Source organism: Prinia subflava, chromosome 1, assembly GCF_021018805.1.
Source record: "Prinia subflava isolate CZ2003 ecotype Zambia chromosome 1, Cam_Psub_1.2, whole genome shotgun sequence".
Lineage (NCBI taxonomy): Eukaryota > Metazoa > Chordata > Aves > Passeriformes > Cisticolidae > Prinia > Prinia subflava.
Genome location: NC_086247.1, coordinates 67,277,873 through 67,291,355, shown reverse-complemented (window position 1 = coordinate 67,291,355; position 13,483 = coordinate 67,277,873). Strand labels below are relative to the sequence as shown.

The 13,483-nt window shown below is 39.5% G+C and overlaps 1 protein-coding gene across 8 annotated transcripts in view; it reads left to right on the top strand.

Annotated features, from left to right (window-relative positions):
- The window catches only part of FHOD3 (formin homology 2 domain containing 3), a 380,756-nt gene that overhangs the window by 348,300 nt on the left and 18,973 nt on the right, over positions 1-13,483 (top strand). For 6 of the 8 annotated variants that reach the window (XM_063399128.1, XM_063399121.1, XM_063399112.1 and 3 more), the window contains 4 exons: positions 170-360; positions 1,867-2,059; positions 10,020-10,191; positions 12,140-12,301. In XM_063399128.1, coding sequence (XP_063255198.1) covers positions 170-360; positions 1,867-2,059; positions 10,020-10,191; positions 12,140-12,301 — 718 coding nt within the window. Of the gene's footprint in view, positions 1-169; positions 361-1,866; positions 2,060-7,450; positions 7,481-10,019; positions 10,192-12,139; positions 12,302-13,090; positions 13,129-13,483 lie in introns of all 8 variants that reach the window. The other 2 variants (XM_063399103.1, XM_063399140.1) reach the window with 2 other exon arrangements.

Below are 13,483 nucleotides of genomic sequence, written 5' to 3'. Positions count from 1 at the left end.
GAAGCAATTTTTTATCATTTTAATAATAATTAGTAATGCAAATTGATGTTGTGTTGCCGCTACCTTGACCCTGTAATACACACAGATTGCATTGTTCGGATATCCAAGCATACAACCGCAGTGTTTTCACTTCAGGTGTTACCTTTTCTTTTCCTTTCTCTTTTTTCAGGTTGATTTTGAACAACTCCAGGAAAACTTGTGTCAGATGGAGAGACGGTGCAAGGCATCATGGGATCACCTTAAGGCTATAGCAAAGCATGAAATGAAGCCAAGTCTAAAGCAAAAAATGTCTGAGTTCCTTAAAGATTGTGCAGAAAGAATCATAATCCTGAAGATTGTTCATAGAAGAATAATTAACAGGTACAGAATTATACTGATGAAAGCAATAGCTTGATATTGAATGACTTGATTAAAGTTATGACATCATAAATATGTGTTTGAAAGTGTTTCATGACTATTCCTGCAAGGAATATTGTCGGGTTGTATGTGGTGCATACTTTGTTGTAGCCCCCATTGAAGAAAGATCCCCACTCCAGAAATTTCTATATTTTGACTGAAAAAAGCAATCATCCAGGCAATCATTTATTCCCAAGGTGCTATAACCGTGTGTTTTGCCTCCTAGTCCCCAAAAGTTATCTGCTTTATAGTTAACTTGATAGATTTTCTGTTTATCCCTGGATTTTTTAAGGAGGCTTGGCTTACTGTCTTGATAAACAGAACAGACTGTAGCAATAAAAATGAATTTTTATTGACAAAATTATCATATGCAGAAGCTGAAACCAGTCTTATGCTTATACCAGCTGAAGGCAGAATTAAGATTCCTCTCCTTAGGATTTTCAGTTGGGTTTAATGAAATTGTGAGAGATTTTTCTACTTCTGGATAATTTCCAAATTGCTGTGGTCAAAATTAAGAACTGGGTTTGAAATGATCCCAGATTTGTGGGTATACATTTGAGAAGTTGATTCAGCTCTTCTTTTGTTTTTGTAATGACTTAGGGTTTATGCCATAAGCAAGCAGAAATCCCAATTGCAGTGGAAGAGAAGTGAATTGGTTAGTTTCCTGTTGTCTTTATCATAGGCATTGTGCAAGGAAGAAAAATATCAACTTTCTTCTCTGATACCCTGCAACTGCTATATTAGTTCTTAAAAATGTTTTCATATAGTTGGATCTTACTAGGATTGGGAAGACCTTTTGTCCTCAGGGATGTACATGCTGCAGTTAAAAGGAATTCCCATACATTTTTACACATTCAGTGTGCTGCTGTAAATTATGCAATATAGAAGCAATAGTAAAAATTGCAAATGGTGCAAAAACTCTGAATGCCACAGAAGCAGTAAAACTGTGAATTGAGAGTGTCCCAAACTAATGTACTTGGGAGATAATATAATTTTATGGTCAGTTTTGTGAAGAAGAAATTCTTTCCTTGTTGTGTTTGCTAGCCTATAAATCTGCATTCTTCTTGTCTAGACTTTGCCCAACATCCTAACAGCCTCTTTGAAGTTGCTTAATACAAATAAATAGAATTGAAACTTAAAAAATATTTTTTCTATAACTGAAATGAAATTGGTCATTCATGTGCCAAATTAGTCATATAAAGTGATGGAGTTCCACAGTTTTATCTCCTGCATCAGCCTGGGAAAGTAGACTGGGATGAAGTTATCATAGGCTAGACTTTCATGGTTTTAATTATAAAATACACCAATGTTATGCAAAGCATCCATGAAAATTCTGTAGCACAAAGGAAATGATGGGAGTTAGTAAAGTAATAAATGGATTCAGTGAAATATAGGATTGTTGGTTTTTTTCCAAGAGACCATCAATAAAGATTTTTTCTTTCTACATTTATGAACTCTTTTTTTTTCCAGGTTTCACTCATTTTTGTTATTTATGGGCCATCCTCCCTATGCAATACGTGAAGTCAACATCAATAAGTTCTGCAAAATTATTAGTGAATTTGCTCTGGAATACCGCACCACCAGGGAACGAGTTCTGCAGCAAAAACAGAAACGGGCTAACCACAGGGAAAGAAACAAGACCAGAGGGAAAATGATAACAGATGTAAGTGGCAAATGGTATCATCCATAGCATGGATTTTTAAGACTTTCTTTCCCTGGATGTGGTATATGAAGCGTTGTTACTCTATTTTTATTTCTAGAGGTCCTTGTACTGTAAGTAACAAACTCTCCCCTATTAGAAGACAAAATTTGCAAGTCCTTGATTGTATATATTTTCTGCTTCATAAAAATATATAGGAGGAGAACAAACTGAAGTTCAGTATCCAAAAAGAGCTTCAATATGTGCTACACACAGTGTCCAGAATATCTAGTAGACATCAGGAGCTATGTGTATCAGATCAGCCAAGAATATGAAAAAGAAAAAAACTTAGAAATTAGACTCCTAACTGAGAACACAATTTAGACGATGCATCATTGTACCCATTCAAGTGATTGCAGGCAAATTTTAGTGGATTTTTTCCTCCATCTTTGAATATTCTAAGGGAGTCTTGAGTCTTGATATTTTATCTATTTTTATGTCTGTGTGTGTGTATATATATATATATATATATATATGCTCATATACATATATTTCATGTGCATGCACAGCAATTTTCTTCTTAACTTTGAAGCACAGACCAGCCAATTTTATGGTAACAGACTGCTTTGGGATTCTGAAAGGATGGACAAATTTATGTCCACAGTAGATGTTGCTCTGCAAACTTCTTGACTGTAAGGTTGCATACTCACAGAATAAATTAAAATAAGATTAGTTTTCTCAGCATAATAGGTTTAAAAATCCCCTTGATTTTTTTCTATCTTTTTTTTTTTAAGTCGATGTAGTTTAACTCTATCCAAATAGAGTTTTAAGAAGTGCCAGTACTTAATAAAAGTTTCCAGCTGTCTCAAAATCCATATCTGGAGTCTCGATTAAGTGCAAGCATTTCATTACATTTGAAGCTACCCCTGCCTTTGGCATGAAAAGCCTGAAGCTGATTACAGTTTTATGGCTAGGGCAACATGGGTCAATATAAATATATAAATACATATATATGTATTGGGACTGACATGAATGGAGATTGTATTTAAGTCGTTGACTCATGATCATTTGTAGAGCTTTCCTGGCAATATCCTCTTTGGAAATCTGCCCCATTTAGAAAAAATGTTAAACCTGCATTATTATCAAAAGATTGTTTATTTTGTAGTCTAGGTTAAGGAAGAGGCTCTGATTTTATACAAAGGATATCATATAGTCCTACAAATTTTCAAAACTGCCACTGGAGAAGTGAGATCCCTTTCTGAACTGCTTTTTGATTTTCCTGATATGTTCTAAAGCAGCCAAAAGACAACATAAATCATAGAGTTTCATAAATTAAAATTTTCATTCCCTCACAGAGCTTTGACACTTTTTACTAGTTTAAGCAAGGCTGAGATGTAAAGGAGTTACTGATTTCCTACTATGTTCCTACTATATAATGTAGTGTTTATGTATTATCTGTCCAGAATAACCGCTGTGGCAGGACAAAAAGCTTGTCTGTATCCTGTTCCTGCAGAAAATGCAAGAGGGAAAGGAGTTCTGCTCACTGGAAACTGGGTTCAGAATGCAGAGAAATGGGACCCTTTGAAACCAGGAAAAATCTCAGGTTTGACAGTGAGTCAGCAAGGGGCAGAGCCAGGGACTGTGGCCATTTCCTGAAAATGGAGGGAAGGAGGCACCAAGGCCTTTGCCAGAACAAAAGTATTATTGGAAGGAGATCTCTTGTTAAGTTCAAGATGGTGTTGAGATTTGGCAAGAGTTAAATGCCATCTGTCAGCTAGTGTTACACCAAAAAACATCTTGCAGATCTTAAAAAAGGGACCATATTTTGCCTATCACTAATTTATAATTACAGAACAGTCCTATTAGCTTGAAACCAAAAAGCCTGCACGAGTGAAAACCAACAGTCTTTAAGACTGCCCTTACAGGAATGTTCTTTAAGGGAGTTATTAATGTGGCCACATAGTTATTTCAGAACTTAGCTAAATCCCTTTGACCATAGCCCAATAATATGGGCTCATTTACCTTTTATGTGAACTGCAGTATATGATAAAACTGAATTGAAGTTGCATCAGACTATTTGTCACGGCTTCCTCTGACAACTTCAAAGTTATATCTACCTCAAAACAAGTTTCCAAGTCAGCAGGATGAAAGATATTTATGTGTGAAGAATGATGAAAACGTGGAATTTTATTGTAGTTTTGTTTTGGCTGTGGTTTGTATCTGGTCTTGATTTTCTTAGTGTTTTATATTTGAAGGCTTGGAAAGGGGAGATAGATTAGTAATGCATTGACAGTGATTCACGAGTTACAAAACACTGATAGAAGAAAGTTGAGATCGTGACATTGGGAAGAAATTCTTTGTAGGAAGTGATTATAATATGTAGTAGTCATATGGAATTTTACTTTTGGTGACCTGAAAGTGTTGTGCAGTTATTTGAAATGTACCTCCCTGTCCTTTTGAAAGTTTCCTCGGGGTCTCATTTTTATCACCTCACAGTATTCTGCTTTTAGGCAGATGAAGAGGCATTTTAACAAAAGCAGGAAAGGAATAAGCCAGAACCAACTCAGTTCTTAAGGAGAAGGCCTGTATCTCCTAAATCTTGTCCCCCCCTGCAGACTTGGAAGGCAGAGAGGTGCTGGCTCGTTGCATGGAGAGTCTGCTGGCTCTTTGCATGGAGAACTTGCATCAGCTTCAACAACTGCTCACGAGGAGTAGGGCTGAGGAGCACAATGGGGAATATCTCCAGTCTTTCTGTCAGCCTTTTACCACAGATCTCTTTGTGTTCGTATGTTCTTTAATAGCTGAAGTGGAGTGGGCACTGTCAGTTTAAATCTTGGTGAATGTTGTCCGGAGGAGGGGACGGTGAGGGAAAGAGAAGAACAGTGCTTTGCCACAGTTTCACAGGGGAAATTGCCTAGCCTCTGTAACCTTATATCTGGCTTTAGCCAATGGTAGCACTCATTTCAGGCACTCTAAAAATAACAAGCAAGCAAAACAGGGAAGAAATGCAATTATAGATACAAATCTGAGCTTTTAAATTATTTTTAATAATAGTAGGTAATATAAGCATCTGTCTCCCAGATTTATGAAGCTCTGCTTTTCATGATACTTAAGAATTTCAATTCCAAAATTGCTATGTAGTAGACATAATATTTTGAAACAACAAATCCACTGCACAGAAATGCTAGCCTAAAGGAAAAATGTGAGGGCAGGAGGAAGGGAAGGAGGGAGATCTTAAACTGTCCTGCAACATCCAGTATTGAATGACAGAAGAATCAAATGGCTTTTTTTCCTTCAAATTAACATATTGTGTCTGCAAGTGGTACTCAGCATAGCAATATTCTTTCAGTGCTTTTTTGATAATATTACACATTAAAAATTCCTATTTATTGCTGTTTCTCAGTGTTTTTATAATGATGAAATGAAGAAGGAAATACAAGGCAGAATGTACACACCCAGGATAAGAGCAGATTCCCTTGTGAAACATAGGGTTGATTAATTTATTTTGCTGCTCTTTTACTCCTGTTGTCAGTGTGTGATGAAGGCAAATGCCTCGTCAGACATGGAAATATCAAGGGGGTGGTGAACTGTATCTCCTGTGCACTGGAGCTTTGGCTGTAAGACAGTGGCTCCAAGAGTGAGTGCTCTCCATGTGGAACAGGAGGGAGAGAAATGGGAATGCCCAGGTACTGGAGATGAGCAAAGTCAAGCAGAGAAGTGCCCTTGAAGTGAGTCCACAGCAAATCACTCCTAACTAGATTAAATGAGCTGGAAGGCCAGCAGCTGGAACTATATCCTGTAAAAATCTAGCTTGATATAAAGAAATACTACAATACACTTTTTTTTGGAGTACAGTCTTTGTAATGTGTGTTCTTTACTATTTTACCTTGCCCTGACTGGCTTTTTGTATTGTTTAGCCTAATTTACTCTCCTGCTGCCCTTTACTTATTAGCTGGATGTACAGAATGAGGCATTAGATTAGATAGATAGATGGCATTAGAATACAAGATCGTTTGTGTTTCCTGTTCTTCTTTCTGTTTCTTACTCATAACAAAAAGTGAATAATGGTCCTCTTCAAAAGTATTGCTTCATAGAGTGAGTCCCTGCCCCCCAGGGGTTGGGAAAAAAGACAAACAGATAATTTTAATGCAAAGGAACATACCTGCCATGGTTCCTCTGCAAAACACAGTGCCTGTGTTTCTGTCAGTACTACTGTGTCCAAATTAGAATAAGTGTCTCACTCTTTGCATAAAACATACCCTTAAAAAGTAATGTTAATGTGCTGCTCAGCAGTCACAGCTAATCTTCTTATGGAGATTGTGCTGAAACTAAACTGAGGGCCAAAGTAAATCAGGCTTTCATTTTTAATGATGAATGTTTCTGGAACAGAATGTATCAATCCCAGACAGAAATCAGAGCTGAGATGGAGATAAGGTCAAAAATGTGTATTAGTAACATTAGGGAGAGGAATACTATTGGTGGAATACTTATTCTAAAAAAAACTGAAACAAAACAAAACCCACAAATAAAAAAAAAGGCATAAAATTTCTGGACTGTGTTTGCCCTTTATAAACAAACAAACTAAAAATTATGGAAACAAGGAGCCCAGATACTTGAGAAGCCATGTTTTACTTTGGGAAACTTCCATGTGGGGCATCTTCTAACTCAGTGAAGAATTCCCAAGGCGTTTGAGAATACAGATCTAAATAGTTTGCAAATTCCCTGTAAATCCCCAAATTTAAGAATACTCTGTATCCCACAATATTTTTATATGTCTGTGCATTTAATGTAGTGCAACCATCAGGATAATTTTAGATGCCTGCTGTCACAGAGAGTGAAAGTCCTGCATAACAATGGATAATTGCATCTTTCTGATTTCCAGGATTAGCTATCAGGCATCCACTGAAGAACTCTGTTGAATTGGAAGTTGAAAAACCCTAGCTTAAAAAGGGAATCAAAACAAACACTTAAGTGTAGAGAAAAGGGATTGCCAAGAGGCTGATCTCTGCACTGAGAGAAACAACAGCCAGAACCTCCCTGTGCTGCACCGAGCTGGAAGAAGGAGAAGGAGTCCTACCTGGTGTTGTCAGTTTCTGTGGGGCGAACAACCGCATGAGTCGAGGGAGAGAAACAGGATGGGCTAGGGGTGGTTTCAGTTCACCATTTCTGTAAGAAAAATCAGGAAATTTCTACATACCCTACTGACAATGACAGTCTGCTCTACATACAATCAGCTGGAAAAAAAAAAGAGCAAGCTGATTGTCTAAGGAATGAATTCTTTATATGTGTTCTATTTTTATGTCCTCCTATTGCATAAACAGTACCATGGTTACCTCTTACCCTGTCATAGTTTGACGGTGCTGTCTTTCCTAAATCTTGCTGTTTGTCCTTCTCCACCTTGTCCTTTGTTTCCAGTGGCAGACCGATGAAGAAGAGGATGTTGAGGTACAGTTCTCTGATAAAGCATGTCATCCCATGTGTCCTGTGTGCTGTGACATCTAATTTCTAACTCAGATAGTATGGACTGCTCAACTCCATCTGCTCAACTGGAACTGTGAACCATGACATATTTCTAAATTTTTTTTTCTCCATCATAAGAATTCATTTTTACAGTCAGCTTTAACTATATGCATGCCTGTTCTCTTGAATAAGGATATCCTTATGTGAAGCCTTAATAATTTTAGGTTTCCTCATTTCTTTTCCTTACTGTCTGTAATGTACTGCAAAGTATCCCCATTACCCAAAACATCAGTGATCTAAATATTATGGGGACCATAAGTTACCTTGGGTTATAGATTACCACGATAATTTCGTACTCATTAAGCTGTGTAACCCCACTTGGTATTATTTTAGAAAGTTTTCAAAAGCATCAGGATATAGGGGTGTTAAGTAAATTGTAACTGTTTGCCTTGCTGTATAAATAGAGAATGAGACACTTCATTCATCATAGAGGTGAGCTACAGAGTAGTTCATGTATCTATCATAAAGTGCTCCTGAAGGTGATGTTCTAGCTATATTCAGAATAAGTTTATTGATTTGAGGAGCATCTTTTTTGCAATGCATCTTTTGTTCAGCATTAGAGCTTTCTTCAATTTGCTGAACAAAACAGCTTAATGCTCACTGTTTCATAGTGGTGGTCGTTTCCTCAGGCTGGGGTTTGGGCAGCAATTTCTGACAACATCTGAAAATTAAGGAAATAAAACTTTTGGCTCTAGAGCTTCGCCTCCAGTGATGGTTTGTGTTGTATAGCTTAGAGCATAGGAAGAAAATTACATGGATTTGCCTGTTTATGCCGACATGTAACTAACCCGTGTGAACAGAAACTAACAGTTATGTGAAGGCTTTATCCTTTGGAATTTTTTGGAGATTGTATTGATTAGCTAACAACGCACTTTGTATAAGAGAGTAGTCTTAATGCAAAAGCAGCATGCCTTTTCGTAGGAGTTTTTCTCTTATATTTTTCTGTATCTTGATTTCACATGTGAAACTCTAGCACTTGCATATTTTTCACATCAAAATGTTGCAAGCTAATCTTTTAACAAGAAAACAAACTTCTAACTATCAAAAATAGACCTCATACTGATAGATTTAGCTCACTGCCTTGTAGGGATTATTGTTTTGCTACTCAGTTAACTTGCTATTTTGCCCCAAAAAAGTCACTATGTTAAAATAGAATCATCTTATCATTGATTTCCAGATTACACATTTTCAATTTTCAGTCTTGACATGGGGACTTGATCAAAGCTATGAAAGTAGGCTCCAATCTTTTCTTTCAATTTACCATTCTCTGACAGAAGGGTTTTGCAGGTTTGCATCCCTTTAACTGACTGGCTTGATATCACCAAGTGAATAAATAATGTTGTTTATTATGCAAAGGAAGAAGAGAATGCAGCACTTGTCCTTTCATCTGTGCTGAATTAGAGTAAGCAAGATTAAAAGGAAAAACAAAACATATTTTGGTGTCTGATGTTGGGCTGATACGAGTGAGAGTACTGAGGTTTATTATTATCTGTTGATGCCTGTTTGCTGTCAACAGGGCCGGTATTTCCTGCAGTCAGGGCTGTATTTTCAGTGTGCTTTGACCTTTCTGTAGATAAGAGCATAGTGGCAAATAGCAGCATCCAAGCCCTTTGGAAGCCGAGTCTGGGAAGGGAGAGCAGCCCAGCAATGGCAGCCCTTCTCTTTAGAAAGGACCCACTTCTGCTGCTCACACCCATTCCTCAGTGGTTGTTCTGGTCACTGGTGGGGCTGCTGTGTACCCACATTCTGCCTGCCCAGCTAGTGTGGCTGCTGTTGTTCATGTAGTCGTGGTGACAAGGGAACAGAGGGCAGACTCCTCAACCTCTTGTAAGGTTTTGTTTGTTCTTCTGACTGCAATTTTTGTGTTTTAGCCATAAATAATTTGTCTGGGTCTTTTGAGACCAGGGACTTTTTAGGTGGTAATGTGTATAAAAGTTACTTGTAGATAACTGTGTTTTAGAACAGTCTGAGAGTTTTCTGGGCAGCGAGGCAGAGAGGTAAGAGGGAAAGGTGTCTCTTCCTAGACTACTGTCTCCACTTTGCCTTGCCACTGAAAGTTGATTGTACAGAAAGAAAAGCAGTGTCTTTTTTGCTTTGGGTCTCATGCTGTTCCTCTCAGCATTGTGCCTGACCCCAGATCAAGCCCAGTCTGGATCGAAGGTTTCAAAGCAAGTCCTTGCTTTGTACCTTTTACTCTCGGACATAAGGTCAAAATTACAAAGCTCGAGCTAACGCATCTGTTTTTTCTCTGTGTCTGCTCCCTGCTGTCACCCTGTTTCAAGTTTATTTCTGGTCAGAGTGAATGCTCTGGGAGAGGAGCAACTGTTGCTGGGCTCTTTTGGGAATAGCTGCACTCCAAACCAAGCCCGGGAGGACACTTCTTTCCTTGCAATTCGCAGTCAAGCCCCTGGCCTATTGTCCGTGCTGTTCTCAGTTGAAACAACGAATCCTTTTCCTCCCGCAGTCCGGCAAGTTCTCCAGCAGCTCCCCACCGTGCCAGAGCCAGCCCCAGGGCCTGCAGTACGCCGAGGATGCCGCCGAGCACGAGAACATGAAGGCCGTGCTGAAGACCTGCTCGGCAGGCGGGGACAGCACCATGGCGCTCGGCGTGCGCACCCGGAGCCGCGCCAGCCGCGGTAAGCGCCAGGATTTCCTCTTGGCAACATTCATTCCCAGTTTCCTCTTGGTCACATTCCTTGTGCTGCGGTAGCCACACAGTGGCCCAAATGTGGGTCGTGCATCCCCTTGCGTAGCACTCACAGCTGAAAAGGTGGAAGGGGAAGGAGAACATCCCAGTGGTGTTTTCATGATGGAAGGGAATTGGGGCATAGGAATGAAGAAGAATTATCCTGCAGTTTCAACACATGAGTCATATCCAGAGTAGAGGCATCAGGAGTCCAAGCCTGCAGAAATATTTAATTCTCTCTGCATGATGATGGTGACTGCCCACTATCACCCCAATTCTTGTTCTTATCATGAAAGCAAAATGGGCCATCTGGAGAATCCAGCATGTGGTTTTCTATTTGTTTTCAATAGAAGCAAGTAGAATGTAGCAATTCAAATTCAAGTGAAAAGACCTTGTAGTATTCTGTGAATGACTGGGGAGAGACTGGGGAGAAAATGGGTAGGGAAAAGGTGATGTGTCTTTTAACCACCTCCCTGCTAAAGTGCAAAGGTAATGGGTACTTTCTTTTGTCTTCCCCTCACCACTCCCATATTGCAATAGATGGAGAGTGGTTTTGGAGTAAAGATGATGCGCCAAAATTCAAGTCTTCATTTTCTTCTCTTCAAACCTGAATATCTTACACCTTTTTGGTACTTTTTTTTTTATACAACTGATAGCACGTCCACTCTAAGTCTGCATCCAACTCTGTGTGTGTGTAGTTTACTAAGGCTCAAAACCATGATCCTGGCTAAATCAGAAGTTTCACAGCCCCAAAGTAAGAAGATTAAATAATTCAAGCTGCACTGCAACAAGCTGAGCAGCTGAAGTAATCCACAGAATGCTGATGAGGAGAGTGTCCTGATTGTGGGAATCAACTTGTGTTCCCCAGAACAACAAAGGCAGAAGATGAGTGAGCCAGACAAGAGCTTGTCAGGAGCACTCTTGTAATAGAACTGGTCCTGAAAAAGCCAGGAGATGAGGTAGCTAAGGCCTAATCAAAGCTGTTTATGGACTTCAGGGATGTGGTATAAAATGTCCTGGTTGGTGATTTCTTAGCTGCTTGCAATTGTACCCCATCTGCTCATTTGCAAAGCTCGCTGTCAGTGTTCACACTGCACACTAGCCTTCAAATAATTTAAAAACAAAGTGCACAGAAGAGTAGCCTGTAATGGAGGAACCCAAAGATGAGTTACACAAAGCTCTGTGGTGTAAGGAGTGCCAGAGCCTTGGACTCGGAAACATGGCTCACTTGTTTTTTTGTGGTCTTGACCAAAATTGCTTTCAGCTTTTCAGCTTGCCAACAACTCTTCCACTCATAACAGTGCACACAATGTCATGCCAGGACATGTACAGCTCTATGATAAGAAGGTGAATCCTTCATTGTGAAGGGAATGAGACATGTCAAACCATACTTCATGCCTTTTTCTTGTCTCTTTTGCACTAGGTCTTGATGCAGATGCTCAGAAATTGGTAGGTCTTTCTTTCAGTACAGAAGGACCTGTGTTTCCAATTTGCATCAATCTCTAAGATGTGCCACGTTTTCTAGTGTCTTTGTAATAGGAGCAGAGAGAAACATGATCACACAACACTATCCATCCTTGGCTTGTAGGCAGCCTCAAGCAGGCATTTGCCAGTTGTATGGTCAAGAGCAAGACACCGAGGCTTAAAGGAATAGAAAGTGTGTATATAAATATATATATTATAATTGTGTTTGAGCTCTTGGCCCTCTGCTGGTACTACAAGGGGTCTAGGTTATTATTTAGAAATATTCTCCATTAGGCAGATTCTTCTTCTTTGGTCAAATTGAAGTCAGGATGACTGAGCTGCCTGCTGTAATTTCCCAGAAAGTCCAATTGCAAAACCAAAGTGACGCAAGAGACTTCCTCTCTTCCCCGAACTCACTTTCTGGACTTTTCCAGGCCGTATCGGTTCGTGGAACGCTGGCAACGACGACTCACCAAACGCAACGGATGACGCCGCGGACGAGATCATGGATCGCATTGTCAAGTCCGCCACCCAAGTGCCAAGCCAGCGAGCGGTGCCTAGAGAGAGGAAGCGGTCGCGAGCAAATAGGAAGTCATGTGAGTATAAGGCTAGTAAATTGCTCAAAGTAAGGGAACGTACCAATATTTATGTATATCGGTGTAGGAACCAGGCCTTTGGTAGGCAGACATGCATTGGGAGTGGCTTGAGTGTGTGATGGTGACTGGCTGATGTTCCTGTTACTGTTGTTGAAACAGTGTTGTATGCAGTGGGTGACTCTGTCTTCTACAGAACTTGGAATGTCCTTAGCAGAATGAGAAGAATGGTTTATGGTACTTTATGACAGTGCTTATGCATAACTAGAGAATTCAGATCAGGATCTCAGATGGAGACTGCTTAAAATGCTGTAACCTACTGTGAACTGGCATAAAGATTAATAGTAGTATCTGTAGCTGAACTTATTCATAAAGCAAAAAGTAGTTTGAGATATTTCGCTTTTTAAAATCTTTCTCTCTCGTGCTGTATGCTATCTTTCCGCAGCCCTGAAAACAAAATGTCTACTGCTGCTTGGCTGCAAAGTGGTTATAGAGGAGTTTAACTTCCACTGGGAAGAAAAGGTAGCACATTTATAAGGTGGTCTTTCGATGGTGTAGTGTGGCCTTGGGGCTGAGCTGTGGCACCCAAGTTTGAGGAGTTTCATTTCATGGTTTAGTTAATCCAGTGTTTAAGAGGTGATGGACTTCCTGGGTTTGTTTTGTTTTTCCTCATGTGCAGAAACTAGTGCAAATAGTATGAGAAGGACTACTACGCAAACAACATAAGATTTTAGTGTTTAATGTCATTAACCATATGTGGCTTTTTGACTCCCTTTCCATCCATTTTTTTAGCATTTCTGGGAAGTTAGGACAAAGAGGAGACAACAACAGTGAGTGAAAAATGACACAGATTTTCTTTTTTGTGGAGTTGTTCTAACATAATGGGTGATCAAAAAGATTTGGTATTTGCTATAAACTAGCATGTGCTAAAAGCATATTCACTTTCCCCAACATGCTAAGAAAGGAACTTCTGCATGAGGCAAGAGCAGAGGCAAAGTGGACACTCTGATTAGATGAGTCTAAACGGTCTCTAAACAAAGTAAATGAGCTGACACTGGATTGTCTGTCTTACTTTCTGTCATACACTGTGCCCTACCTCTTTCTGGCATCACCTGCTGCTACCCACTTGCCCACACAGTTCTGGTGTTCTGCACGTGCTGACTTGTGCAGTTGGCTTGTGCATAT